The sequence below is a fragment of the Podarcis muralis genome, chromosome 2 (genome assembly GCF_964188315.1).
Source record: "Podarcis muralis chromosome 2, rPodMur119.hap1.1, whole genome shotgun sequence".
NCBI lineage: Eukaryota > Metazoa > Chordata > Lepidosauria > Squamata > Lacertidae > Podarcis > Podarcis muralis.
The window spans coordinates 121,889,984-121,915,318 of record NC_135656.1 but is presented as its reverse complement, the minus strand read 5'-3'; the positions used below and the strand labels follow the sequence as shown (position 1 = coordinate 121,915,318).

Sequence of the window (25,335 nt, the reverse complement as noted above, 5' to 3'; positions counted from 1 at the left end):
GAGTAAGAAAGCCACTGATTAGGTTAAATTGGTTCCTTCACATCTTTCCAGCTTCCTTATTCACATGAACTTGAGCTTGAAGAATGTTAGGGGTTTCCTCCATAACTCTGACAAGCAAGTTATCTTCTTCTTCTCCCCCCCCCAAAAAAAAATTATTGGTTTTTACAATATTATCGACAAACACACAAAACAAACATAACTAACATAAATCATAACCTTATTAAAAATAACAGTTATTAACTTTGTAAAGCGACTTCCTCGTTTCCCCTTGGTTGAATTTCATTGCATAGCCTTATAACGGTTTTCCAAACCCCAATTTTTATAAACTATAACTTAGACATTAACATCTTTAAATCTTCTCCTTATAGTATTAAACATATTATTTTATCACTTAACGTAAATACAATCCTAAGCCCATTAGATATCTGGAAGCTATTTCCGGCTAGTTTAACTTAACAAATTTAGCTAAATAATCATTAAATTTATTCCATTCTTCCTGATATTCCTCCTCCTTCTTGTTGCGGACTCTTCCGGTTAGGCCGGCTAGCTCCGAAAAATCCATTATCTTCATCTGCCATTCTTCTACTGTTGGTAGTTCTTGAGTTTTCCACTTTTTAGCTAACAAAATACGAGCCGCAGTTGTGGCATACAAAAATAATTTAACATCTTTCTTGGGCAATTCCAAACCTGTTATTCCAAGAAGAAAGGCCTCTGGTTTCTTTATAAATGTATATTTCAACATTTTTTTCAATTCATTATAAATCTTTTCCCAGAAGTCTTTCACCTTGGGACAGGTCCACCACATATGATAAAATGTTCCTTCCTTTTCTTTACATTTCCAACATATATTGTCACAATTATGATATATCTTTGCTAATTTTACAGGAGTCAAATACCATCTATACATCATCTTCATTATATTTTCCTTTAACAAAGTACATGCGGTGAACTTGACCCCTTTCTTCCACAAACTTTCCCAGTCTTCAAACATTATATTATGTCCTAGATCTCTTGCCCAATCTATCATCACCGATTTAACTTGTTCATCTTTCGTATGCCACTCCAACAAAAGCTTGTACATTTTAGATAAATTTTTACCTTCAGTATCCAACAACTCCGTCTCCAACTTATATTTTTCCAAGGTAAAACCATTTTTCTTATCCAATTTATACAATTCATTAATCTGGTGATAATGTAGCCAATTTAGCTTATCTTTAATTTGCTCAAATGGTTTTAATTTATAACCTTCCTCTTCCTCTATTAATAAATCATAATATCTCAACAATTTGGTATCCATATTTAATTTTTTCTGGGCCTTTGCCTCCATTGGTGAAAGCCATCTGGGCGTCTTTCTTTCTAAAAGATCTTTGTATTTTATCCAAACATTATACAACGATTTCCTGATTATATGATTTTTAAAAGCTTTATGGGCTTTTACCTTATCATACCATAAATATGCATGCCAACCGAACACATTATCAAATCCCTCCAAATCTAGTAAATCTGAATCTTCTAATTTCATCCATTCTTTAATCCAACAAAGTGCAGCAGCTTCAAAATAGATTTTTTAAGAGAGAATCCCCCTCTTTCTTTAGAATCCATAAGTAATTTATATTTAATTCTGGGTTTCCTCCCCTGCCAGATAAATCTAGAAAGAGCTTTTTGCCATTCTTTAAAGCATTTCACATTATCTATAATTGGGAGGGCTTGAAACAGAAAAAGCATCTTTGGCAGCACATTCATCTTAATCACAGGAATCCGGCCTATTAATGACAATTTTAAGTTAGACCATACCTCTAAATCGCTTTTAATTTCATTCCATAATTTCTCATAGTTATCCTTATATAGATTCAAATTTTTCCCAGACAGGTTCACCCCCAAATATTTAACTTTTTTCACAAAATCTAGGCTCGTTTTTTCTTGTAGTAGTTTCCTTTCTTCATTATCCAGATTTTTCTCAATTACTTTGGTAATGACAAAACTAAATCATCAGCAAAGGCTTTTAATTTATATTGTTTTGAACCTACTGTAATACCTTTAACTTGTTCATCTTTTCTGATCATACTTAGCAAGACCTCCAGAACCGAAATAAACAGCAGGGGGGATAGTGGGCACCCTTGCCTGGTTCCCTTCTCAATTCTAATTTCCTCTGAAACCACATTATTTACAATAATTTTAGCTTTTTGTTCTTGATAGATCGCTTTAATACCATTTAAGAAGTCATGACCAATCCCAATACTCTCTAAGTTATATAACATAAAACTCCAAGAAACATTGTCAAAGGCTTTCTCAGCATCAATAAACATTAACATTGCTTTACAACTCTTTCTTGCTTCTAACTTTTCCAAAATATCCACAACATTTTTAATATTGTCTTTCATATGTCTTCCAGGCAGAAATCCTGCCTGATCTTTATGAATATACTCAGATAAAACCTTCTTTAGCCTATTGGCCAGTATATTTGCAAAAATTTTATAATCCACATTAAGTAGGGAGATTGGTCTGTAGTTTTTAACATTGGATGTATCCTGACCCTGTTTAGGAATCAGAGTAATGTAAGCTTGTTTCCAGGTTTCAGGTGCTTTGTCCCCTCGTAAAATTGAATTAGATACTTCTAACAGAGGTTGAATAAGACAATCTTTCAATGTCTTATTTGATTTCGCTGATAGACCATCAGGTCCTGGTGTCTTGCCAAGTTGCATTGAATTTATTGCGTGTTCCACTTCCTGACTTGTAATTAAGCCTTTTAGTAGATTCTTTTTATCCTTCAGAATCTGTTGCAGTCCATTATTCTTTATAAATTGCTCGATTTTCCCTAGATCTTCTTTATCTTTTTTATATAGTTGTTTATAATATTTATAAAAACATTTTCTAATGTCTGCAGGGTTCCCCACAGATTTTCCTTCTGTAACAATGTTTGTGATAGTACTTTGTTTTTGTCTCTTCTTTAGTTGCCAGGCTAATAATTTCCCACATTTATTTGCAGATTCAAAATTTCTTTGTCTCATCCTTCTTATCTTCCATTCAATTTCTTGGTTTACTAACTGTGAATATTGAACCTGTAAGGCTTTAATTTCTTTTTGGATCTTCAAATTCTTTGGGTTTCCTCTAAGCTTCTTCTCTTTATCTTTCAGTTGTTCCATAATTTTGTCTTTTGTCTCATTCTGTGACTTTCTCCTAATTGCGTTTTGTTGTATCAGAAACCCTCTCATTACCACTTTGCTGGCCTCCCAAATCACCCTTATTTCCGTTCCTTGATTCATATTGAGTTCAAAATAGTCCTTTAGGGTTTTTTGGGCCTTATTGACAATTAGTGAGCTTCTCAACAGATCATCATTCATTCACCATCTGAAGGAACCCTGAACAAACATTTTCAAGTCCATAGAAACTGCATTGTGGTCCGAGCAAGTTTTAGGGCAAATTTCCATTTTTATTACTATAGGAACCAAGTCTCTGGATATCCATAGGTAGTCTATTCACAAAAATACTTGATTTGCATCTGAAAAAAGTGAAGTCTCTTTCCATTGGATTCCTAATTCTCCATATATCTGACAGATCACATTTTTCAGTTAAGTCAAAGAAAGTCTTCAGTAGTCTGCCAGAGTTCGTAGCCTTTGATCTCTGAGTTCTATCCATCAAAGTAGATGCAACTCCATTCAAGTCCCCCATCAATATGATTTTGTAATCCATATATTCCAAGAGACTTGCTTCCAAGTTCTTAAAAAATTCTGCTTTGCCATCATTAGGTGTGTAGATTCCTAATAACAAATATTTCTCTCCTTGTGCTGAAATTTCAATTGCAATGTATCTTCCTTCCTCATCTTTGAAAGCAAATTTTGGATTCCATTTATCTTTAATGTAGAAAACCACTCCTCTTTTTTTAACTTTGTCAGAAGAAATGAATTCTTGGCCCAATCTTTTATTGTAGTCTTGTAATATGGGTTTCCTACTGACAAGCAAGTTATCAATGTAGTCTTCCAACTCCCACACCTGCTGATCTTGCTTTGCAATCGCATCTTCCTGCTTCAAGACCAGCTGGATCAGCTCGCTGTGTGTCAGCTGACCATAAGCGTAGGCGGGATCTGAAGGATCATATTTCTTTAGGAAGGAAGAATGAACAGGTTAAAGTCATTTTGATATCCAGCACTGTTGCCAGGGTGGCGTCAAAGGACCAGAAGGAAGGTATAGAAACCTTTGGTTTCAGGGATTACTGGGGAATCCCAGGAGTGATGTCAGAGCAAAGAGTTAATCTGTCAAAGCATCTTAAAAGCTACTGAAGATTCACAAAAAAAACTAGAATTTCAGGATTTGCCAGTAAGTACTTTTATGGCATGCAGACAAATGTGCACACAAGGTTTCTGTACACCTGCCTTCAACTATTTCTTCCCAGTAATAAACATGGAAAAGTGAAGATAAGACCCTCCTCATAACATGCGAAAAGTACGAAATAAATACAAAGCAGCAGCAGTAGTGGTTGTTTCAGTTAAGTGATAATAATTCAGGTTCTGTGCTCAAACACCAAACAGATCATTTGCAATATTAGTTGGAGGCACTAAATCACTAAACCTTGCTTATCTGAAAACAAAAATCACTCTCAGGCTAAAGTCCTTTGGTGAAGATAGCAAATTTTGAGCCTGGGGAATTCATACCCACTCACAGATCTAAACTTGTGTCAGTAAAAAGCTCAGAAAATTGCCCAGATGAGTAGGATAGCAGGGGCAGGGGGAATCGTACACCTAGAAAACTTGAACACATTTCTGTCTCCAAACGACTATACACCTTTGCAGTTTGTCTAATCCCGCCAATAAATTTAAAAGCTTCCTAACTCAAGGCACAGACCACCCAATTAGGTTTTAAAATATAGTATGTCTTAAATTACTTTTATATCGGCTTCATTTTGGTTATCCAAGATCTTTGATGTTATGCTCTGGTTTTTTGCAGGCAATCCTATAGTACTTTGTACCTGAACAATTTTGTGCAGTTCTCCTTTTGGTCTGAAGGGACGCGGGTGGCGCTGTGGGTTAAACCACAGAACCTAGGACTTGCCAATCAGAAGGTCGGCGGTTCAAATCCCCACGACAGGGTGAGCTCCCGGTGCTCGCTCCCTGCTCCTGCCAACCTAGCAGTTCGAAAGCACACAGTGTAAGTAGATAAATAGGTACCGTTCCGGCGGGAAGGTAAACAGCATTTCCGTGCGCTGCTCTGGTTTTGCCAGAAGCAGCTTAGTCATGCTGGCCACATGACCTGGAAGCTGTACGCCGGCTCCCTTGGCCAATAAAGTGAGATGAGTGCCGCAACCCCAGAGTCGGCCACAACTGGACCTAATGGTCAGGGGTCCCTTTACCTTTACCTTTACTTTTGGTCTTGCATGAAGCACCGCATGCACACATGTTCCTGCTTTGGCTTCTAAAAAGAATAAAGTACATTTTCCTCTTCTACGTACCTCTATTAGTGCAAGTTTAGATTTTATATTTACTGTTAAAACAGATTTATTCTGCCCTCCTCTCTACACTTCAAGACTGATTTAGAAGCTCTCAAATGAAAGGTTTTACTTACCTATTTATTTATATCCCTTCAAGGACCCTGAATACATGCCCCCCCCCCAATTTTCCTCACTACCACCCTGTGAAGTAGGTTAGACATAGAGATAAGAGACTGGCCCATCACTGAGTGGAATCCTAGTCTGACACTCTTGATGGTTCTAAATATCTGTCCCCCCCCCCCCAATAAAATATGGTTGGTTCCTTGGATATTTGTGTAGTTACCCAGATGTTTAGCAAGTGTGAAAAATAGAGTTTTCAACAAAGTTGCAAAAGTTTGCCTTGGTTTCTTTTTTAGTTAAGTGCTGGTTCCAGTTTATGATACCTTTATTGTCATGTCACAACAATGTGAAAATAGAGTCTGATTACTGCCTAAGCAAAACAAACCTTTGCTCAGTTTTATTCCTTCATTGACATTGCTACAAGAAATAGATACAGATCAACAGGGAAAGATTTTCACCTGTCCATAGGACACAAAATCCCTTACTGCATTAAAAGGGGGGAGGGAAGAATCAAAGCCATGCACAGTATAGCACTTGAGCCTTTATCTTTGCTCCCCCCCCCCAATTCCTCTCACCTGAGCTTAGCAGGATAAGTTCCGTCACTCTGCAGATTCTGATTGGGATGCGTTTCAGAGGGTGAAACGCATGCCTGGAGCAGCTTCTTCTTGCCAGAGGGATCCACTTTGGTACCCAAGCCCTCTGCTGTAGCTTTTTTCGTAGGTTCTGCTCTATTACAGCCAGAAGCATCAGATTGGAAAGAACTAATAGAGTGAGAAGAACTGGGCAGAGGGGAAAGATGAACAGGCTTAACAGGGAACTCAGGACTATCACCCTGTCTACTTTGACCCATTAACAATCTATCTTTACTTAATTCTTTATAACATTTCTGCTAAAGCCATATAACTTCATTCCACATGGCTTGCATTTTCAAGGGCTAGTGCTGAAGGTGCAACCAGTGGTTTGTTTAGTTCAAATCCATCATCAGGAGCACTAGTCTTCATGAGAAGCGATACAGTCTGCCTCTCACCAGTCTGCCTCTCTTATTTGCTGTCAGCTCTCCCCCCTCAATGGAGGACCGTAACTCTGAAGAACCATCTCCACTCCTGGACAAATCTCCAGAAACTGCAATCTTTTCAGTTGTTGTTTGTTGTTGTTGTTTAGTCGTTTAGTCGTGTCCGACTCTTCGTGACCCCATGGACCAGAGCACACCAGGCACTCCTGTCTTCCACTGCCTCCCGCAGTTTGGTCAGACTCATGTTTGGAGCTTCTTTTCAGTACCCTGGGGATAATCACTCAGCTGCTCATCATCCAATCCCACTTCTGGAATAACAGAAAGGGTGGTGGGTTTTACATTCAGATCTCCAGGGATCAAATTGCCAGGATCTATCTGTTTAGTTAAACCTTCCTTTTGGGGTTTCTCTGAAGGCACAAGATGAACGTGCTTGGAATCATCACGGTTCCCTGCTAAGGAGGAAGTAGAGAAAGATGCTGGAGGACTGTTAAAACTTCCAGAGTCCTCTCCCACTTTAGACACGGGAGGATTATCAATATCAGAAAGCTGAAAGGCAGAAGGCTCCAACTCAAGAACAGAAGTTGCAGGAACAGGCAGGGGAGACTTAGCAGAGTTTGAAGAATCCTCTATCTGGGATTCTTGTTCCCTTTTAGGAGCAAATGGTTTATTTTCATTCCCAGAAGCAGAAGAGGTAGCAGCTATAAAGCATTCAGTATCTTGCTTTGATTTCTGTCCCCATTTTGTAGTGAACGGATTGTTGTCGCTAGCAAACCTATCAGTGTCCCGAGGTTGCTCTTCTGGATCAAATTTAGAGACAAAGGGGTTGTTTTTATTAGAGTGATAGGGAGGAGAGAAAAGAGAAGCAGAAGGAGGTGCAGAAATAGCAGAAGTGGCTTTGGTTTCATTCTCTGAAGACGCGCCCAGTCTGTAAAAAGGGACAAAATAAAACCTGCATGTCAGTTGCAGATGCAACGTAAGACAGGCATAAACATTTTGAAGACAAGTTTAACAAGGCTGCTGCATGTTAAGTGAATAGGAAAGGTGTAGGGTTTTAGCAAATGTTACGGAAATTACGGGGGGGGGGGGCACATCTTTAAAGTTAAATATTACAAATATTATGCCTGAATGTATCCTTTCAACTTGACAGCTCAGGAAAGTTACCTAGCTTTAAAAATAATATAAAATCATCTCCTTTCCCAGTTTCCTCCATTCCAAAGCTATTTTCCCCTTGAAACGGGACTCCAGGAAGTTCCCAGAGGTGACAATTGCTGGGCTCCTTGTTAGCCAAGGGAAGCCAAATCTCATCACCTGACTCGCCTCAGGCTCCAGACATGCAAAGGAACTTCTATTGTACTTTTGGGTGGTGGGTACTTAAGACATGTTTGTCTATGCTAATCTTATACCTGAGTCTTGCCCTGTCATGTCTGCTTATGCTAATCGTGTACCAAGGACTTGTCTGGACATGTTTGCCAAGGTTGAACTAGTGTAACCCCTGTCTACCCCTCCCCTTTTGTGACATGTCAGTGATGTAGCAATGATGCTGTATGAACTGTATTCTGGGATGTGGTGGGAAAGTTTCAAAAGTCTTTGTCACCCCATCCTCGGGGTTCAAATTTGCTCTTTGAACCTATTGTGCAATAAACTTTGGTCTACAGCTATTTGCTCTGGTTGGCTGGACTCCTTCCTTTATTCTGCAGGGACCCACGGGCTCTGCCCGACCAGCTGGGGGACTGAGCAGCCTCACACCTAGATTTTTCCATAACAGCAAACCACCCCCTTCATATTATAATTTACCTTTTAACAGCAGCAAATGCTTATAAAAGAAAACAACACGTTGCCTGGATGAAAGTATTTTGTACATTAAAAAAAATCTATCAGTAACATCTCTTTTCAATAGAACACCTTTTTAATCCCAATTACATAGTATTAGTAGTACAGTGAAATATACAAAGCACCAAGCATACGGGAGACAGGCAGGAAAAAGAGTGGGGCCTCTGTGACACACCGCTTCCATGCAAAAGCAACGTTTTATCCATAGGTTGCATTCCACCAAGTCATAAAAATCGCATTTTAGATTGCGAACGTTTTTCGCCCCCCCCACAGCCAGAAAGATTCCTGCTCCAGTTTGTCTATCTCCTCCTTAAAATCCAGCAACTGGAACTGGACAAAGTACTGAACCCGGCTAATCCTACACTGACCACAACACTCTGGCGCATTTCCTCTCTCTCCTTCGAAGTTAAAGCATACCCTTATCCGCATTCCTTCAGAAGTCCTGCTATGACTCCCTAAATAAAGAAGGAGCGAAAATCAGATGCAATGGGTCATATTTAGGAGGCCTCTCTAGGCAGCGCCTGGCACCAGCCCCCTCTCCCTCCCTCCCTCCGGGCACGTGCCCCACGCCCCAGCAAGCAGACTGCCCCTGGCAGCGGGAGCTCCGCGGGAGGCCCCCGCTCGCTCGCCCTCCTCTCACCGTGTGCATGTAGGGACAAAAATTAACTAAGCAGCTCCATTAATCAGAGTGACTGACTCACCACCTCTCTTGTGACACTGGTATGATGTTCAGGAACCACCATACCATTTTCTATAAAGAGATGCTTGCAAAGCCACAACTTTTTCTTCTGGATCTAGGTTTAAAGCAAGCATGTCTGAAACAACCTACAGTCAGATTTTCACAGTTCTCTTCCACTCTCTCATGCCTAACTATGAGGACCATAAGTAGACCAGACAAACATTCATTCAAGTCAAACGCCAACTCAAAGAGGTATTTGTTGCTCAGGCTGGCTGACTGCCTCCACCCAAACCTTCAAGAGTGGATACTACTTCTCACCCAGAGATACGCCAATCTTTACACCAAAAGTTGTCCTAAACAGCATGCAAATCATTGCAATGTGGCCACTTCCTATACCTCTTGTCAGAGTTGAAGGAAAATGAGAGAGAGCAGTACATGTGAAAAGGATCTAGGAGTCTTGGTTGACCACAAACTTGACATGAGCCAACAGTGTGACATGGCAGCTAAAAAAGCCAATGCAATTCTGGGCTGCATCAATAGGAGTATAGCACCTAGATCAAGGGAAGTAATAGTGCCACTGTATTCTGCTCTGGTCAGACCTCACCTGGAGTACTGTGTCCAGTTCTGGGCACCACAGTTCAAGAAGGACACTGACAAACTGGAACGTGTCCAGAGGAGGGCAACCAAAATGGTCAAAGGCCTGGAAACGATGCCTTATAAGGAACGGCTAAGGGAGCTGGGCATGTTTAGCCTGGAGAAGAGGAGGTTAAGGGGTGATATGATAGCCATGTTCAAATATATAAAAGGATGTCACATAGAGGAGGGAGAAAGGTTGTTTTCTGCTGCTCCAGAGAAGCGGACATGGAGCAATGGATCCAAACTACAAGAAAGAAGATTCCACCTAAACATTAGGAAGAACTTCCTGACAGTAAGAGCTGACAGTAAGGGGACGACAGAGGATGAGATGGTTGGATAGTGTTCTCGAAGCTACAAACATGAGCCTGACCAAACTGCGGGAGGCAGTGGAAGACAGGAGTGCCTGGCGTGCTCTGGTCCAGGGGGTCACGAAGAGTCGGACACGACTAAACGACTAAACAACAACAACAATTCGAAAACCACAGTCACTGCCGGGATGTTAGAAGACATAATAGGACAAACAGTATGGAGAAGAGAGAAAAACAAAGTCTTTTTATTTCCCTCAAAATCAAGGTGTCTCCTAGCTTGAAGGCCTACCATACTCTCACATTTGAAAAGTATCATCATAAAATCAGTCTGAGGATTCTACAATACAGCGTTACATTTCTGAAAAGAGCTACAAAGACTACCAGAGATTTGTGGGGGCTCTGTCTTCTGATATGCAGAATGCAGCTTTGATTAGGAGGGGAAGGAAACGTTCTCAAAGTACTCAGCTCAAATTACATAGGGCCTGATCCTGTCTTGTCATTGGAAACTACTGTATTTAAAGACTAGGGGTGGGGTGTCACAGTTTGTCCAAAACTGGAGGGAGCCAGGATGTGGGGCTTGCGGTTTTTCCTCTCGCATTTGAAGCATCACCAGCATTTCCATTAGAGTTTGGTGCTAAGAAAACACCTAGCACCACCAACACTTTTCTGGTGGCCTGGCAAGACTTGCCCCACAGCCATTCGCTAAACAAGTGCCTCATAATCGTTCTCTTGCTTTATTATATAAGGGGCAGCACAAGATATAATGCATAAGGTCCTCTACCTTCAGGACATCCCCTAATGCAAATAAGTTCATTTATTGGTATGCCTCTGTGTCTCCCATTTCTATAAGCAGAGTTTATTGTATTTAATCGTAAAAGCTTTCCAAAGTCATGCAAAAGTCAATTCATTAAAATAAGGTGTATGTTCATAGGTCTCTCTAAGTTTAAAATATAATGGGGCGCATGTAGATGTGCACATAGAGATTAGGTCATTTTTAGTTGCCACTGCCCTTATGGTTCGTTTAAAGATATTTTTCTGGGAATATAAGGGACAAACTCTAATGTTCATCTTTCACCTAATGAAATAAGCATCATGTGGTAGCAAGTTGTGGGGTGGGGGATGTTCCACAGAACAGTTTCTTTGGTTTGCAAAGGTGCCTATGAATTCAAAAGTGGTGGTGACGCCTATCCAAAAAGAATAGCTTGATCCCAGCTCATCAGACGGCCGTTCTCAAATGAAGGGCCACTCTCCAGGGTCACTTTCCCCCTCCCTGAACTTTGTCAGAAGATGCAGTGGCATCAGTGAGATCCTGCAAACATGTTTTCCTTCTGCACCTGTTCCTCCAGCCCCACCGAGATAGTCCTTGACAGGGCAGAGGCAATGCTTCGCCTCGCAATTATCAGAATCACAGTGATTTATTCCTCTTTCCCCTGCAAATACCCAAAGGATCAGCCAGCCAAACATCACCTTTGAGACCAATAACAGAAACCGCAGAGTGGAGAGCAGCATGAGGCAACTTCAAGCAACAAGTTTGTATTTAAGTTTCTCATGTGTCACTGGGGGCTTTTGTGGCAGGCAGGGACTCTGCCAATGTGGAGGTCCCATATCGCCCCTCTGTTTTGAAATGTCACTGGGGTCTTGCTGGAGACTTTGGGCTTCTTCTCATTAGCTCCTTATGAAGTTAAGAGCAGTGACAATAGCGGCCACGACAGCCGTCAGACCCAGAGTGATGCTCTTTCTGCTGTTGCTGTTCCTTCAGCTGCTACCCAGTGCTGCCTCTGGGATGCTGAAGGCAGAATGCCCGTTGAACCTGAGGAGGGACTATCCAGATGCGCTGAACTATTACAAGCCAGGAGACCACATCATAAGCGGGCTCATATCTACAGTGCAATCTATGCTGTCAACGTACAATTTTAGCATGCCCCCACAAAATGTGGTTATACGGTAAGCACTTGAAAAGTAATCAGAATAAGGCTGTTAAACTCGGCTATGATTGTGTCCAATGCCCCATCATTCCAGAAACATTTCCTTAACATGTTTGAATATTGCGTACTCCCTCTTTACAGGGCTCTAGTGCCCAAATGTATTGGCCATCTGTCATGGATGCTTTAGTTTAGATTTCTGCACTTTGGGGGGATGGAGTCCTTTCCATCTCTACAATTTGATGATTTTTGTCTGTTCCTGCTTTGGTGGCAAGCAGCTGTTTGCCTTATAACAAACACACTTATGGCAGATTATGTGATGGCGATTTGCTTCATGCTTAGATCTGTGCGAAAGCTGTGGTGTCATTCTTTGAGTAAAATCCAGAGGCTGAAGATTAAGAAAGCAGGGATTCGATATGATTTCAGCGAATGGAGAATGACATGAGATTAATACATTGTTTTATGGTAGGACTGATGTCTCCTACTGGTATCTCCTGTCCCTGCAGATTGCTGTTCATGAGATAAATCAGGATCCTGGGATTTTGCCCAATGTCACCCTGGGCTACGACCTCTATGAGAACTATTTCAATTCAAGAATGACTTACGACACGATGATAGATCTGCTCTCTCCTGGCAGGGCAAATGTTCCAAACTACAATTGCGGAAGACAGAGCAAGCCCCTGGTTTTCATTGAAGGGCTTGATTCGGACACCTCTGCCCAAATTTCAAGTTCACTGGGAATTTACAAAATCCCCCAGGTATGAAAACAGAAGCATAGGCAGCCTGCAGGAAAGCACTGCTTTGTTGGAGAAAATGCCAGGAATCGTTCAGAGAAGTAAGGGCTGCCCTTTCCACCAGAGGAATCACACAGCCCCTTGTTCCAGTTAATAGTAGGCATGTGGTTAGGGAAGCTCTCCCACCCTTTGTGAAGGGTTTGTCCACCTGTGAGAAGAAAAGTCCCACAAGGAGAGTTCACCAGAGCACTCTTGTAAGAAGGGAAACAATCCTAGTGGTGCAGCAGTAAGGTTGCTAGCACATTTGCAAAGCTAAGCAGGGCCCGGCATGGTTTCAAATTGGATGGGAGACCGTGCGTTGAGATTTCTGCACTGCATGGGGGTTGGACTAGATGACCCTCGGAGTCCCTTACAATTCTATGTTTCTATAAACAGAACACTCATGAGAACCACACTGCTTAGTAGCTCAGTGGGGAAGTACAAGGGGAAATGGGGCATGCAACCTTTTAGGGGTCTGCCTGGCACCAATAATTTTGGAGTAGATCTTCTGAGAAGAGTTCTTCAGATCCATTAAGGTTATATCTTTACTGCCTTCTTCCAGCTGCATCTGTTCCTTTCCTTTCCTTTCCTCTTTCCTTTCCTTTCCTCTTTCCTTTCCTTTTTCCTCTCCTCTCCTCCTCCCTCCCTCCCTCCCTCCCTCCCTCCCTCCCTCCCTTCCTTCCTTTTTGATTTGACAGAAGTAGAGGGATGGCACATTTACACTTTCCCCTTGCAAAATCCCCTATCAGTGTTGCCATCCCTGCTTCAGAGCTGCTCCAAATACCCAGAAAAGTGTGGTGCTTTCTCACATTGCCAATGGAGCCCTTTTCCATTGAGAGCCCCAACCGCTTTATGAGATACCACCACAGTTCAAAATGGCATCTATAAATGTAATGCACCAGGTAGCTTCTCCGCAGTGCTCAGGTGAGAAGCAGAAAGTGAAATGAGTGCAGGCGGTAGGACCTTATGCTGAAGGCTGATAAATATAGGGCAGGAAAAGAAATCTATAGAACTGACCTCGCACGGAAGATGTGAAATATCTATTAAACAGCTGCTTAGGAGCACCACACAGAGAAATGCGCAGGACATGACCCTTCCTGAGCAGAATTCCAAGTTAATTGATAATATCAGCGCTTGCCCTGAAAGCAAAAGAAACTCTTCAATCTTTCCTTTCCTTACTAGGTAAGTTACATTTCCGCTAATCGTGCTCTTGGCAAAGCACAGTTCCCTTTCATCTACCGGGTGACCCCAAATGAAGAACCCCCAAGCCAAGGGATTGTTCGTCTACTTCTGCATTTCAGGTGGACGTGGATCGGGCTCATTGCTCCTGACACGGACAATGGAGAAAGGTTTCTGAGCACCTTGACCCCCGTTCTCATTAAGAGCAGTGTCTGTGTTGCCTTCTCACAAAAAATGTCACGAGAGGATTTCATTGTGCCCGATTTGCTTGACAAGGTCTTGCACAAGATTTTGTTTTCCATGGACAGGAGAATCAATGTATTTCTGTACTATGGGGAGTCTCTGTCTTTGGTAGATGTATTAACGACAGTTGATGTGGTGGGTGCAACCCTGACTCCAATTACAGGGAAAATTTGGATCACAATAGCTTTGTCGTACTTCAACTCCAACCTATCTCCCACAATGCTTATGAACAAGCACATCTATGGTTATTTATCATTATTTATCCAGACCCAAAAAAAATCGAAGCATAACCTGCCAGTTATATATCATGGTAATACTGATATGAATACAATCTGGGAAAATGGATATCATTGCTTATATTCAAAGCATGTGTTATCTGTGAAAGGCCAGGACCGATGCATTGCGAAGGAGAACCTGAAGAGCTACCCTCAAGATGTCCTGGAAAGAAGCCTTTTTCAAGACACTTACAGCATTTACAACACTGTCCGAGCTCTGGCACGTGCCTTAAATGCTGCAGACTCATCCAGAGCCAACTGGATGGGGATGGTGGGCAGAAAGAGATCGGAAGGTGAAAGAATCCAGTCATCACAGGTATTCCTTTTTATTCTAGTGACGTGGCTGTATATGGTTCTGCTTGAACTGACAATCAGTTCCACTCTGCAACTGTTATTTTACTTATATAACAGGTCCAATCCTTAGGGTCTCCAAGAACAATGTTGTTGTTCAACATCTTTATAATAAATAATAAATTCTTATTTATACCCCAGTTCAGAAAACCGGGCTCAGGGCGGTTAACAACAAAATTAAAACAATTGATGCAGCAAAAAACAGCTTAAAATACAGTATAAAACATGAATAACAATAAATTCTGAATTCAAAAATTAATTCAGGGGGGAAATCCATCCAATAATCGTTAGATGTTCACCAGGGCTAGCTGGCTAAATTAGTCCTATTTGGGCCAGCGAGGAGACCAGGGGAGAATTAGCTGTGGGATCCCAGAGCGGGTAATCTTCATAGAAAGGGGAGAGGGAGGGAAGGAAGGGGAATAAAAGATCAGGCTAAGTTCAAATAGAACTTTAGAAAAGACTTGCATGAAGGAATTGAGGGGGTGCTCATCAAATTTGCTGATGATACCAAACTGGGAGGGGTAGCTAATGCCACAGAAGTCAGAATCAGAAATCAAAACGACCTTAACAGATTGGAGAACTGGGCCCAAGCTAACAAAATGAATTTCAATAGGGACAAATGTAAGGTTCTGCACTTAGGCAGGAAGAACCAGATGAACAAATATAAGATTTGGGACACGGGGCTTACTAGCAGTAGAGGAATGCTTGAAGAAACTGGGTATGTTTAGCCTGGAAAAGAGGAGACTGAGAGGAGATATGAGAGCCATCTTCAAATATCTTAAGGGCTGTCACATGGAAGAAGGAACAAGCTCATTTTCTCCTGTTCTGGAGGGTAAGACTCAAACCAATGTCTACAAGTTTTTAAAAAAGAGATTCCTTATGTATAAGGCAACTTACTACCTTGGAGCCAGTCTCTGAGGTGCTTTCAGAATTAGAGGAGAACTGAGGCAACATTTTACCTATTCTGAGGTCACATTGACTCCTCCGACTCCTCCTCGGCTGCAACATGTGAGCTTCTACTGGTGCCTATTTATCATAGAAACATAGAATCATAGAATTGTAGTGCTAGAAGGGACCCCTGGGAGTCATCTTCCTACATTCCCCTGTAATGCGGGAATCTCAACTAAAGCAACTATGACAGATGGCTATCCAACATCTGTTTATAAACATCCAAGGAAGGAGCGTCCACCACCTTCCAAATGAGTCCGTACCACTAGGCTCCACTGCTGGAAAGAGGGCCCCATTTCACAAGACCTCAAGTAAATTGGGGCCACTTAAAAAAAAATTGTGTGGCCACTATGATGCTGATAACACCAAGGTTGCAGGTTCACACCAAGGTTGCTGATAACACCAAGGTTGCAGTTGGGGGAGTGGTGCAGGAAAAACAATTTACTCCTTACCTTAAAGAAAACAAAAGAGATTATTGTGGACTTTAGGAAATGTAAAAAGAATATTCAGCCACTTATTATTGAGGGGAAGTGTGTGGAACAGGTCTCGGTGTTTCGATTTCTGGGAATGGAGTTGAGAGATGACCTAAACTGGGGAGAAAACACCAAAGACCTGATGAAGAGAGCACAGCAGAGGTTATATTTTCTGAGAATCCTCTGGAAAAACAATCTCTCAAAGGACCTGTTGATGGCATTTTACCATTGTACTGTGGAGAGTGCATTAACTTATGGTCTGTGTGTGTGGTTTGGGAACTGGACGGCCAGGGAGAAAACAATGCTGTCCAGGGTCGTAAAGACTGAGGAGAGAATAATTGGGTGCACTCTTCCCACCTTGGATCAAATCTATGCTGCCAGGTGTCATAAGAAAGCTGCAGAGATAGTGCAGGATAGTGCGCACCCCGGAAATGATCTCTTTCAGCTTCTGCCTTCTGGAAGAAGGTACAGGGCTATAAAGACTAGGACTAGCCGCCTGAGAAACAGTTTCTATCCAAATGCGATTTTGGTTTTAAACGCAGTGTAAGGTAGTCTCTATGGGAGTACGGTATATTGTATTCAGTTATGGGGTATCAGAGTTTTTAGGGGCTAAGCTGGGATAGTTGGGATAGCAGGCTTGTTGGTTTTTGAATGTTTGATGTAGATTTTTTCAGTTCCATTGCTCTGTATGGGATAATGACAATAAAGATTATCGTATTGTATCGTATCACTCCCCGTAAGGGACAGCTGCACATACCTGTATTTCAGAGGGCTGGTTCCAGATGATCTTCAGGGCCCTTCCAGCTCTTTGATTCTATGACCCTAAGCCATGTGCAACAGCCACGAGTCTTAGAGCATGAGTCTATTTTAATCCTTTTTCTATCTACCCTACCTCTTTCTCTTTCTTTCTTTCTTTCTTTCTTTCTTTCTTTCTTTCTTTCTTTCTTTCTTTCTTTCTTTCTTTCTTTTTCTCCCCCCCCCCCTCTCTTTTTTGTCTGGCTCTGTGTTTTTAGCTGCATTAGCATTTTAGTTTGGATCAAGTGATATTTGATAATAATCTTTGTATCACTCTTTAAAATTCTAACGAAGTTTATTCAAACAAAAAAGAAAGGAAAGAAAAAGGGAAAAAACCAGCTTTGATAAATGCCAGGATTTTCTCTGTCCTTCTAGCTTCACCCTTTCCTTAGAAACGTCAGATTTTATAATGCTTCTGTGGACGGAGTTTATTTGGATGAGAATGGGCAACTGGCAGCTGACTTTGATATTGTGAACTTTGTGATTCTTCCCAATAACTCCCTTCATGAAGGGAAAGTTGGGCGTGTGGAGAAACGGGGATCCCAAGGCGTACAAGTCACCATCGACCAGGATGCCATTGTGTGGCCTCCTTGGTTTAACAAGGTGGGTTGAGCCATTCAATTAATGTTATTCTTTTGATCATCTGATAAGTTCTAACAATACTTCTGGTATTGTTGATTAGACCTCAAAAAAAGAGAGAGCTATCATTTGGTTTTCCCAGTAGTGATGTATGGAAGTGAGAGCTGGACCATCAAGAAGGCTGATCGCCGAAGAATTGATGCTTTTGAATTCTGGTGCTGGAGGAGACTCTGGAGAGTCCCATGGACTGCAAGAAGATCAAACCTATCCATTCTGAAATCAGCCCTGAGTGCTCACTGGAAGGACAGATCCTGAAGCTGAGGCTCCAATACTCTGGCCACCTCATGAGAAGAGAAGACTCCCTGGAAAAGACCCTGATGTTGGGAAAGATGGAGGGCACAAGGAGAAGGGGGCGACAGAGGTCGAGATGGTTGGATAGTGTTTTCAAGGTTACCAGCATGAGTTTGACCAAACTGCGGGAGGTAGTGGAGGACAGAGGTGCCTGGCGTGCTCTGGTCCATGGGGTCACGAAGAGTCGGACACGACTAAACGACTAAACAACAACATCATTGCTTTGAAAATACTATTTGTCAGGAAAGGTTCTTCCATATTCACTCATTCTCTAAAAAGCATGGCAATTCCAAATCAGAGCTCCTGTGTTTTGAGCTACAAGTTAAATCATGGGCAGGCAACCATTTTTTCTCCCAAGGGTCACAGTCCCTCAGAGGGAAATGAAGGGCGAATCTCACAGGGAGCTGCAGGCAGGGCTGAGGGTGGAATCGGTATTGAAGGTGGGCAGAGCAATACATAAAAGCATTCTGGATCAACAAATCTAGAATAAAAATTGCCTTTTTTTTTTACCGTGGTTACATCAGAGTAGATTTCCCTATGCAGCTGTGTTCAGAAGTAAGCCCACTGGTTTTGATGGCAGCCCTGTACAGTGGTACCTCTGGTTACAAACTTAATTCGTTCCGGAGGTCTGCTCTTAACCTGAAACTGTTCTTAACTAGAGGTGTGCTTTTCACTAATGGGGCCTCTTGCTGCCGCTGCACCGCCAGCACCCAATTCCCATTCTCATCCTGGGGCAAAGTTCTCAACTCGAGGTAACTCTTCCAGGTTGGCAGAGTTTGTAACCTGAAGCGTTTGTAACCTGATGCGGTTGTAAGTAGAGGTTCTACTGTATAGGGAAGTTTTTAATGTTTAATGTTTAGTGTTTTATTATCATAGAATAGAATCATAGAATCATAGAGTTGGAAGAGACCACAAGGGCCATCGAGTCCAACCCCCTGCCAAGCAGGAAACACCATCAGAGCACTCCTGACATATGGTTGTCAAGCCTCTGCTTAAAGACCTCCAAAGAAGGAGACTCCACCACACTCCTTGGCAGCAAATTCCACTGTCAAACAGCTCTTACTGTCAGGAAGTTCTTCCTAATGTTTAGGTGGAATCTTCTTTCTTGTAGTTTGGATCCATTGCTCCGTGTCCGCTTCTCTGGAGCAGCAGAAAACAACCTTTCTCCCTCCTCTATGTGACATCCTTTTATATATTTGAACATGGCTATCATATCACCCCTTAACCTCCTCTTCTCCAGGCTAAACATGCCCAGCTCCCTTAGCCGTTCCTCATAAGGCATCGCTATCATTATGTTTTAACATATGCTGGAAGCTGCCTAGAGTGGCTGGGGCAACCCAGTTAGATGGGCAAGGTACAAATAATAAATTATTCTTATTATTAAATAAGTATACAATAGACCAATAAAGGTAATGCTCAAGAAGGAACCTGGTCGTAAGTTCTTTGACAGTTAATCTGCTTCAGTTTAGAACACAGGCTGGGTTTCTTTCCTGATTACAGGCTGGATTTCATTCCTGGAGAGAAACAGGGTCTCGCGGATACCCCTTTGAAGGTCACCCTCCAGCTTTGCAAAAGTGGATGGATTTTTCAGATATCTTCTAATACCTTAAGTTTTACTTAAGGTTCCTAACAGACTTGAAGGAAATAACAAATACAGAGATGAGGCAGGGATCAAGTTAGATCTGCATTCATAGTGGATCCATGAGGTCAGCAGATTCAGAATACCATGGAGCAGGTTAGGTTGAGAACAGCAAACTGAATGAACCAGCCTCTTGCAGAGAAGTCATTAAACTGCATTTTTATACATATAATTAGCCAAAATCAAGGTCTAAACTGCTTATGATACCACAGTCCTGATGAAAATACCTCCCATAATCCCCTTACTTTCCCTTCCTATTACTTCCGGTGACTTTGCATAGATAGAAATAGCCCTCACTATTGATCCTTTGTCTATGAGTAGATGGTGCCTCATTCCAGATGTAGCAAGAACTGTCAGCCTGGGTATGTCAAGGTGATCCGGGAAGGAGAGCAGCTTTGCTGCTATGATTGTGCTCCCTGCAAGGAAGGGACAATCTCTACCCAAGAAGGTAAGTGTCTCCAGAGGAAAGGGCAGCCTTTAAGGAATGGGTAAATTATATTTAGATATTTTTGGATGAATTAGACCTTTGTGGAGTTGAAAGAAATGGCCTTATGTGTAGACTGGTGGGTGTTTAAGGATCCAGAAATCCCAGGCACCATAATGTCATTTCTTTGTGTCATCTCCATTACCAATGCCCCAAGTGTTTTACATGTGATTGGTTGCCATTTTGATGTATCCGCTAGCCCTTTGCAATTCAATTAACACATTAATCTGCATTACAGTGACTGGAACAGGCTATTAGTCTATTTTTCAAATGTAGTTGGAATGTAAATTTTCACAACAAAACATGTCTTTTGTGGAATGTAACAGAGTAATTGCACACATATGAATGATGCTGAAGTCATTGTTCTTCTTTTCAGATGCAAAGCATTGCACCAAATGTCCAGAAGACCAGCATCCAAACAAGAATCAAGATAAATGTGTTCCTAAAATTATCAACTTCCTGGCCTATGAAAAACCCTTGGGAATAATCCTGACTTCCTCTGCCCTATTCTTGTGCTTAACCACCATCCTTGTGTTAGGAGTTTTCATTAAATACAAGGAAACTCCCATAGTCAAAGCCAACAACCGGGACCTCTCCTACATCCTCCTTGTCTCTCTCCTTCTCTCCTATTTAACCTCCTTCCTCTTCATCGGCCGGCCAAGGAAAGAGACCTGCCTCTTTCAACAAATGGCCTTCAGCATCATCTTCTCTGTTGCCATCTCTTCTGTCTTGGCAAAAACCATCACTGTGGTGCTGGCCTTCCTGGCCACAAAGCCAGGGAACAGAGTGAGGAGATGGCTGGGGAAGAGTTTGGCCAACTCTATTGTCATTTCCTGTTCCAGTGTCCAAATTCTCATCAGCACTATCTGGCTGGGGTTCTTTCCCCCATTCCCAGATTCTGACATGAACTCTCAGCCTGGAGAGATCATCTTGCAATGCAATGAAGGGTCTGTTGCCATGTTTTATACTGCCCTTGGCTATATGGGTTTCCTGGCTGCCATCTGCTTCACGGTGGCTTTCCTGGCTAGGAAACTTCCTGGGGCCTTCAATGAAGCCAAGCTGATCACCTTCAGCATGCTGGTCTTCTGCAATGTTTGGGTGTCCTTTGTGCCTACTTACCTGAGCACAAAGGGGAAATACATGGTAGCCGTGCAAGTCTTCTCTATGTTGGCCTCCAGTGCTGGGCTCCTGGGCTGCATCTTCATTCCTAAGTGCTACATTATTATTCTCAGGCCTAACTTGAATATAAAGGATAATCTGACAACAAAACTAAAGATGGCATCTGATTCTTAGTAGATTCCACCACCCCATCTTACACACCTGTGTTCAGCAAAGAAGTAAAAAAAAAAAGCTATTTCACTTGTGAGTGATTATTATGAGTTGATATTTTAAATATTTTCTCTTCCCTCTACTAATGTCCCAAAGGCTATACGTCATGGCCAATGAAGATGAGGCTATGGTGACCATGGAATGCCCACAGGTTCTATTGATTTAATATTTTGTAGGTATGAAATATGCAAAAAACTGTGTGGTATGTTGCAGATCTCTCGCTTGTCTAAGTAGACATTCATAATTGGCCTCTGATAAAGAAGTAAAATGTCAACGTAGAAACTATGTCACAAAATGCAATTCTTTCCAGAAATCAGGGCATGATGAGGACTGGTGTAAAGAGGGGTGGCCAACTCCCAAGAGACTGCAATCTAAAAAGGTAAAGGTACCCCTGCTCGTACGGGCCAGTCTTGACAGACTCTAGGGTTGTGCGCTCATCTCACTCTAGAGGCCGGGAGCCAGCGCTGTCCGCAGACACTTCCGGGTCACGTGGCCAGCGTGACAAGCTGCATCTGGCGAGCCAGCGCAGCACACGGAAACACCGTTTACCTTCCCGCTAGTAAGCGGTCCCTATTTATCTACTTGCACCCGAGGGTGCTTTCGAACTGCTAGGTTGGCAGGCGCTGGGACTGAGCGACGGGAGCGCACCCCGCCGCAGGGATTCGAACCGCTGACCTTTCGATCGGCAAGTCCTAGGCACTGAGGCTTTTACCCACAGCGCCACCCGCGTCTCTGCAGGGAAGTTGACATCAATACAAATGCCAGAATTAACACTGGTAAAATTACCATAAAAACATAATGGGGGGGACCAATTTAAAATACAGGTTAAAATGCAATTTATAATGCAGCCTCATTTTAAAAGTAGCTGATAAATCAAGACCATAAGGGGAGGGAAACATAAGGGCCAGACTGAGTCCAAACCGAAGGCCAGGCGGAACAGCTCTGTCTCACAGGCCTTGCGGAAAGATGTCAAGTCCCGCAGGGCCCTAGTCTCTTGTGACAGAGCATCCCACCAAGTCGGGGCCAGTACTGAAAAGGCCCTGGCCCTAGTTGAGACCAATCTAACCACCTTGTGACCTGGGACCTCCAAAATGTTGTCATTTGTGGACCGTAAGTTCCTCCGTGGGACATACCAGGAGAGGCGGTCCCGTAGGTACGTGGGTCCTAGGCCACATAGGGCTTTAAAGGTCAAAACCAGCATCTTAAACCTTGGTGTATGGGTCAATGGTCTGTGAGAAGACTGGGGGCTCCGTACGAATGCCACAACTGTTGACATGCAAAGTCATAAAACATGTCTCTTACAGATACCATGTAGCAGAGGTGCTTTTTCTCCTTTGTGATGAACCTGTATCACAGAGTACACTTGCTTTCCTTAACACCAGGGATGTCCAACAGGTGGATCGCGATCTACTGGTGGATCCCCGGGAGGTTTTGGTAGATTGCGTTCGATCACTGGGTCACTTTCCCTAGCACTGCTAAAATTGAATCCGTCCCTGTCCCCTCGTCCTGCCCTCCACGGATATGCAGAACAGGATATGGAGTTTACTCAGGCCTTTAGTCTTGCCAGTGATTTGTTGGTGAGTGGCTGTTCCTCTTTCTCCCCAAAAACCCTTAAAAACCTTAAGCTGCTGGCCAGATCCAGCAGGCTCTTCTTACGTTCTTACATCAGCCCGTATCCCCAGCCCCATCGAATAACATCTCACATCTCAGGTTACAGACGAAGCCGTCTTACCTCTGCAGCTACCCTATCTTGCGATCTCAGCTGCAGATCTTGAGCCACCACTGCTTCCCTGAGGAGACCGATATTGTTCTTGGTGACTCAGTTTCACATTTTAATGATGCTCAGCAATGTGTGGTAGGTCACATATACACCCTGAATGAATAGATTGATCCTGGCATATCACATGGTGAAGCTTTTTAATGTTGAATGTTTTATCAGGCTTTTGACTATAGCCTTACCTTGGATCTCAAACTCCTTGGCTACCGAACAAATCAGCTCCCGAATGATCGAAACCCGGGAGTGAGTGTTCCAGTTTTCGAACAATTTCTGGAAGCCGAACATCCAACGGGGCTTCCATGGCTTCCAATTGGCTGCAGGAGCTTCCTGCAGCCAATCAGAAGCAACACTTTGGTTTCTGAACATTTTGGAAGTCGAACGAACTTCTGGAACGGATTCCGTTTGACTTCCAAGGCACGACTCTATGCTGGACTCCGCCCAGAGTGGCTGGGGCAACGCAGTCAGATGGGCAGGCTACAAATAGTAAAATCACCACCACAACCACCATTCTCCACTAAAGGTCAGACCAAGCTCACCTTTCCCCTCCCCTGACCCTTCTCAGAATCCGTGTTTCCACCAACATGTTTTCCTCCAACTTTGCAGCTGTCCTAGAGCCACACGGAGAATCCATGAAAGTGCAGAGCTGTTAATTATAATTAAAATTAAATAAATCAGTTGTTACTCTTTTTCCGGTCAAAACTTCACTTGGAGACAAATCACAGTAATATCAAAAATGAGACAGCATGATGCAACTCCATTTCACATGCCTGAAATGCCTCCTGCACATTGAGACCTTTGGCTGTGATTTGGGGCGGGCAGGGACTCTGCCAGTGGGAAGGTTTCATTCTATTCCTCTCTTGTAATGTCTCTGGGGCATGGATAATAAATCATAGAAATAATGATGGAAGATGGATGATTTTGGAAGATTTCTTGGTTAAAGGTCCAGCCTGCCCCTCTGACCTATCCCAATATGGGAGAAGTTGGGGGGCAGGATTCCTCCTTCCAACAAGTTCCACAACTGAACCCGCCCAGAAAGTCCAGGAGGCTGCAGAGGTGATGCATCCCATGCTAGTTATCAAAATTGTAGTGATTTGTTCTCCATCGCCTTGCCAATGCTCAAGGGCATTCCCAAAGATCACAATTTAGAGCAATAACAGAAACATCAGAATTGACAGCAAGGAGGTGAAACTTCTTGCAGCAACAACCCTGCGGCATAAATACCTCCTGCACCACCGAGAGCCTTGGGTGACAATTAGGAAGGGGTGGGGAGCAGGGGGCTGATTCAGGTTGAGACGTCCTATGTGGCGCTGTAGCCATGACTAGATTCTCTCTGTGAGTCATTGCAGTCTCAGCTTTGCCCAAGGGTTTTGACTGCTTTTCATGAGCATGGAGAGCAGTCCCAGAGGCAGCAGCTGTGGCAGGTATATCCAGATTGTGCTGATGGTGATACTCTTTTCCCGGACAACCTGTGAGATGCCGGTAGCAAAATGCCCCTTGAATTTCATAAACAACCAGACAGACCCCTTGAATTATTACAGAGCAGCTGACTACATCATTAGTGGGGTTGTATCTGCCACCAACGTCATTCTACTCCCGACCAAGTTCTCTAAGACGCCGTCTACGAGATATTACCCGTAAGTAATTAAGGGGCGTAAGTAATTGCAGGGACGCGGGTGGTGCTGTGGTCTAAAGCACCGAGCCTCTTAGGCTTCCTGATCAGAAGGTCGGCGGTTTGAATCCCTGCGATGGGGTGAGCTCACGTTGCTCGGTCCCTGCTCCTGCCCACCTAGCAGTTCGAAAGCGCGTCAAAGTGCAAGTAATAAATAGGTACTGCTCTGGCGGGAAGGTAAACGGTGTTTCCGTGCGCTGCTCTGGTTCGGCAGAAGTGGCTTAGTCATGCTGGCCACGTGACCCCGAAGCTGTCTGCAGACAAATGCCAGCTCCCTCAGCCTATAGAGCGAGATGAGACCGCAACCCCAGAGTCGTCCGCGACTGGACCTAACAGTCAGGGGTACCTTTACCTTTAATTAAGAGGCAGTGGTGGATTTGTTGCAATTCCTGCTGATTCTGATTTCATATGTTCCAATTGTGCCCCAATCTCTCTCTTTTTCTAGTCCTAAAACTGAACAATATCCCCTCTTTTGGCAGAAAGTTGTTTATTATTATTATTATTGTTAGGATTTATATACCGCCCTATGCCTGCAGGTCTC

General features: G+C 43.0%; 3 protein-coding genes across 3 annotated transcripts in view; 1 reads left to right on the top strand and 2 right to left on the bottom strand.

Annotated features, from left to right (window-relative positions):
* Window positions 1-25,335, bottom strand: part of LOC114592563 (uncharacterized) — a 400,972-nt gene that overhangs the window by 234,656 nt on the left and 140,981 nt on the right.
* On the bottom strand, window positions 6,395-7,532 carry LOC144327068 (uncharacterized; the record flags this gene model as incomplete). Its single annotated transcript, XM_077925283.1, has 1 exon — window positions 6,395-7,532. A coding segment is annotated over one exon (738 nt), but the record flags the coding sequence as incomplete, so codon positions are not given.
* LOC144327067 (vomeronasal type-2 receptor 26-like) lies at window positions 10,196-21,312 on the top strand. The gene is made up of 5 exons (XM_077925282.1): window positions 10,196-10,222; window positions 11,767-11,951; window positions 12,399-12,687; window positions 19,857-19,983; window positions 20,396-21,312. The coding sequence occupies exons 1-5, from the start codon at window positions 10,196-10,198 to the stop codon at window positions 21,310-21,312; spliced, it is 1,545 nt and encodes a 514-aa protein (XP_077781408.1).

Excerpts from the sequence above, each read along its gene's own strand:
- LOC144327067 (XM_077925282.1), top strand. The coding sequence starts at position 10,196 with ATGTTAGAAGACATAATAGGACAAACA. Across the intron at positions 12,688-19,856 it reads GAATTTACAAAATCCCCCAG|ATGGTGCCTCATTCCAGATG; the intron begins GTATGAAAACAG and ends GTCTATGAGTAG. Across the intron at positions 19,984-20,395 it reads GACAATCTCTACCCAAGAAG|ATGCAAAGCATTGCACCAAA; the intron begins GTAAGTGTCTCC and ends TCTTCTTTTCAG.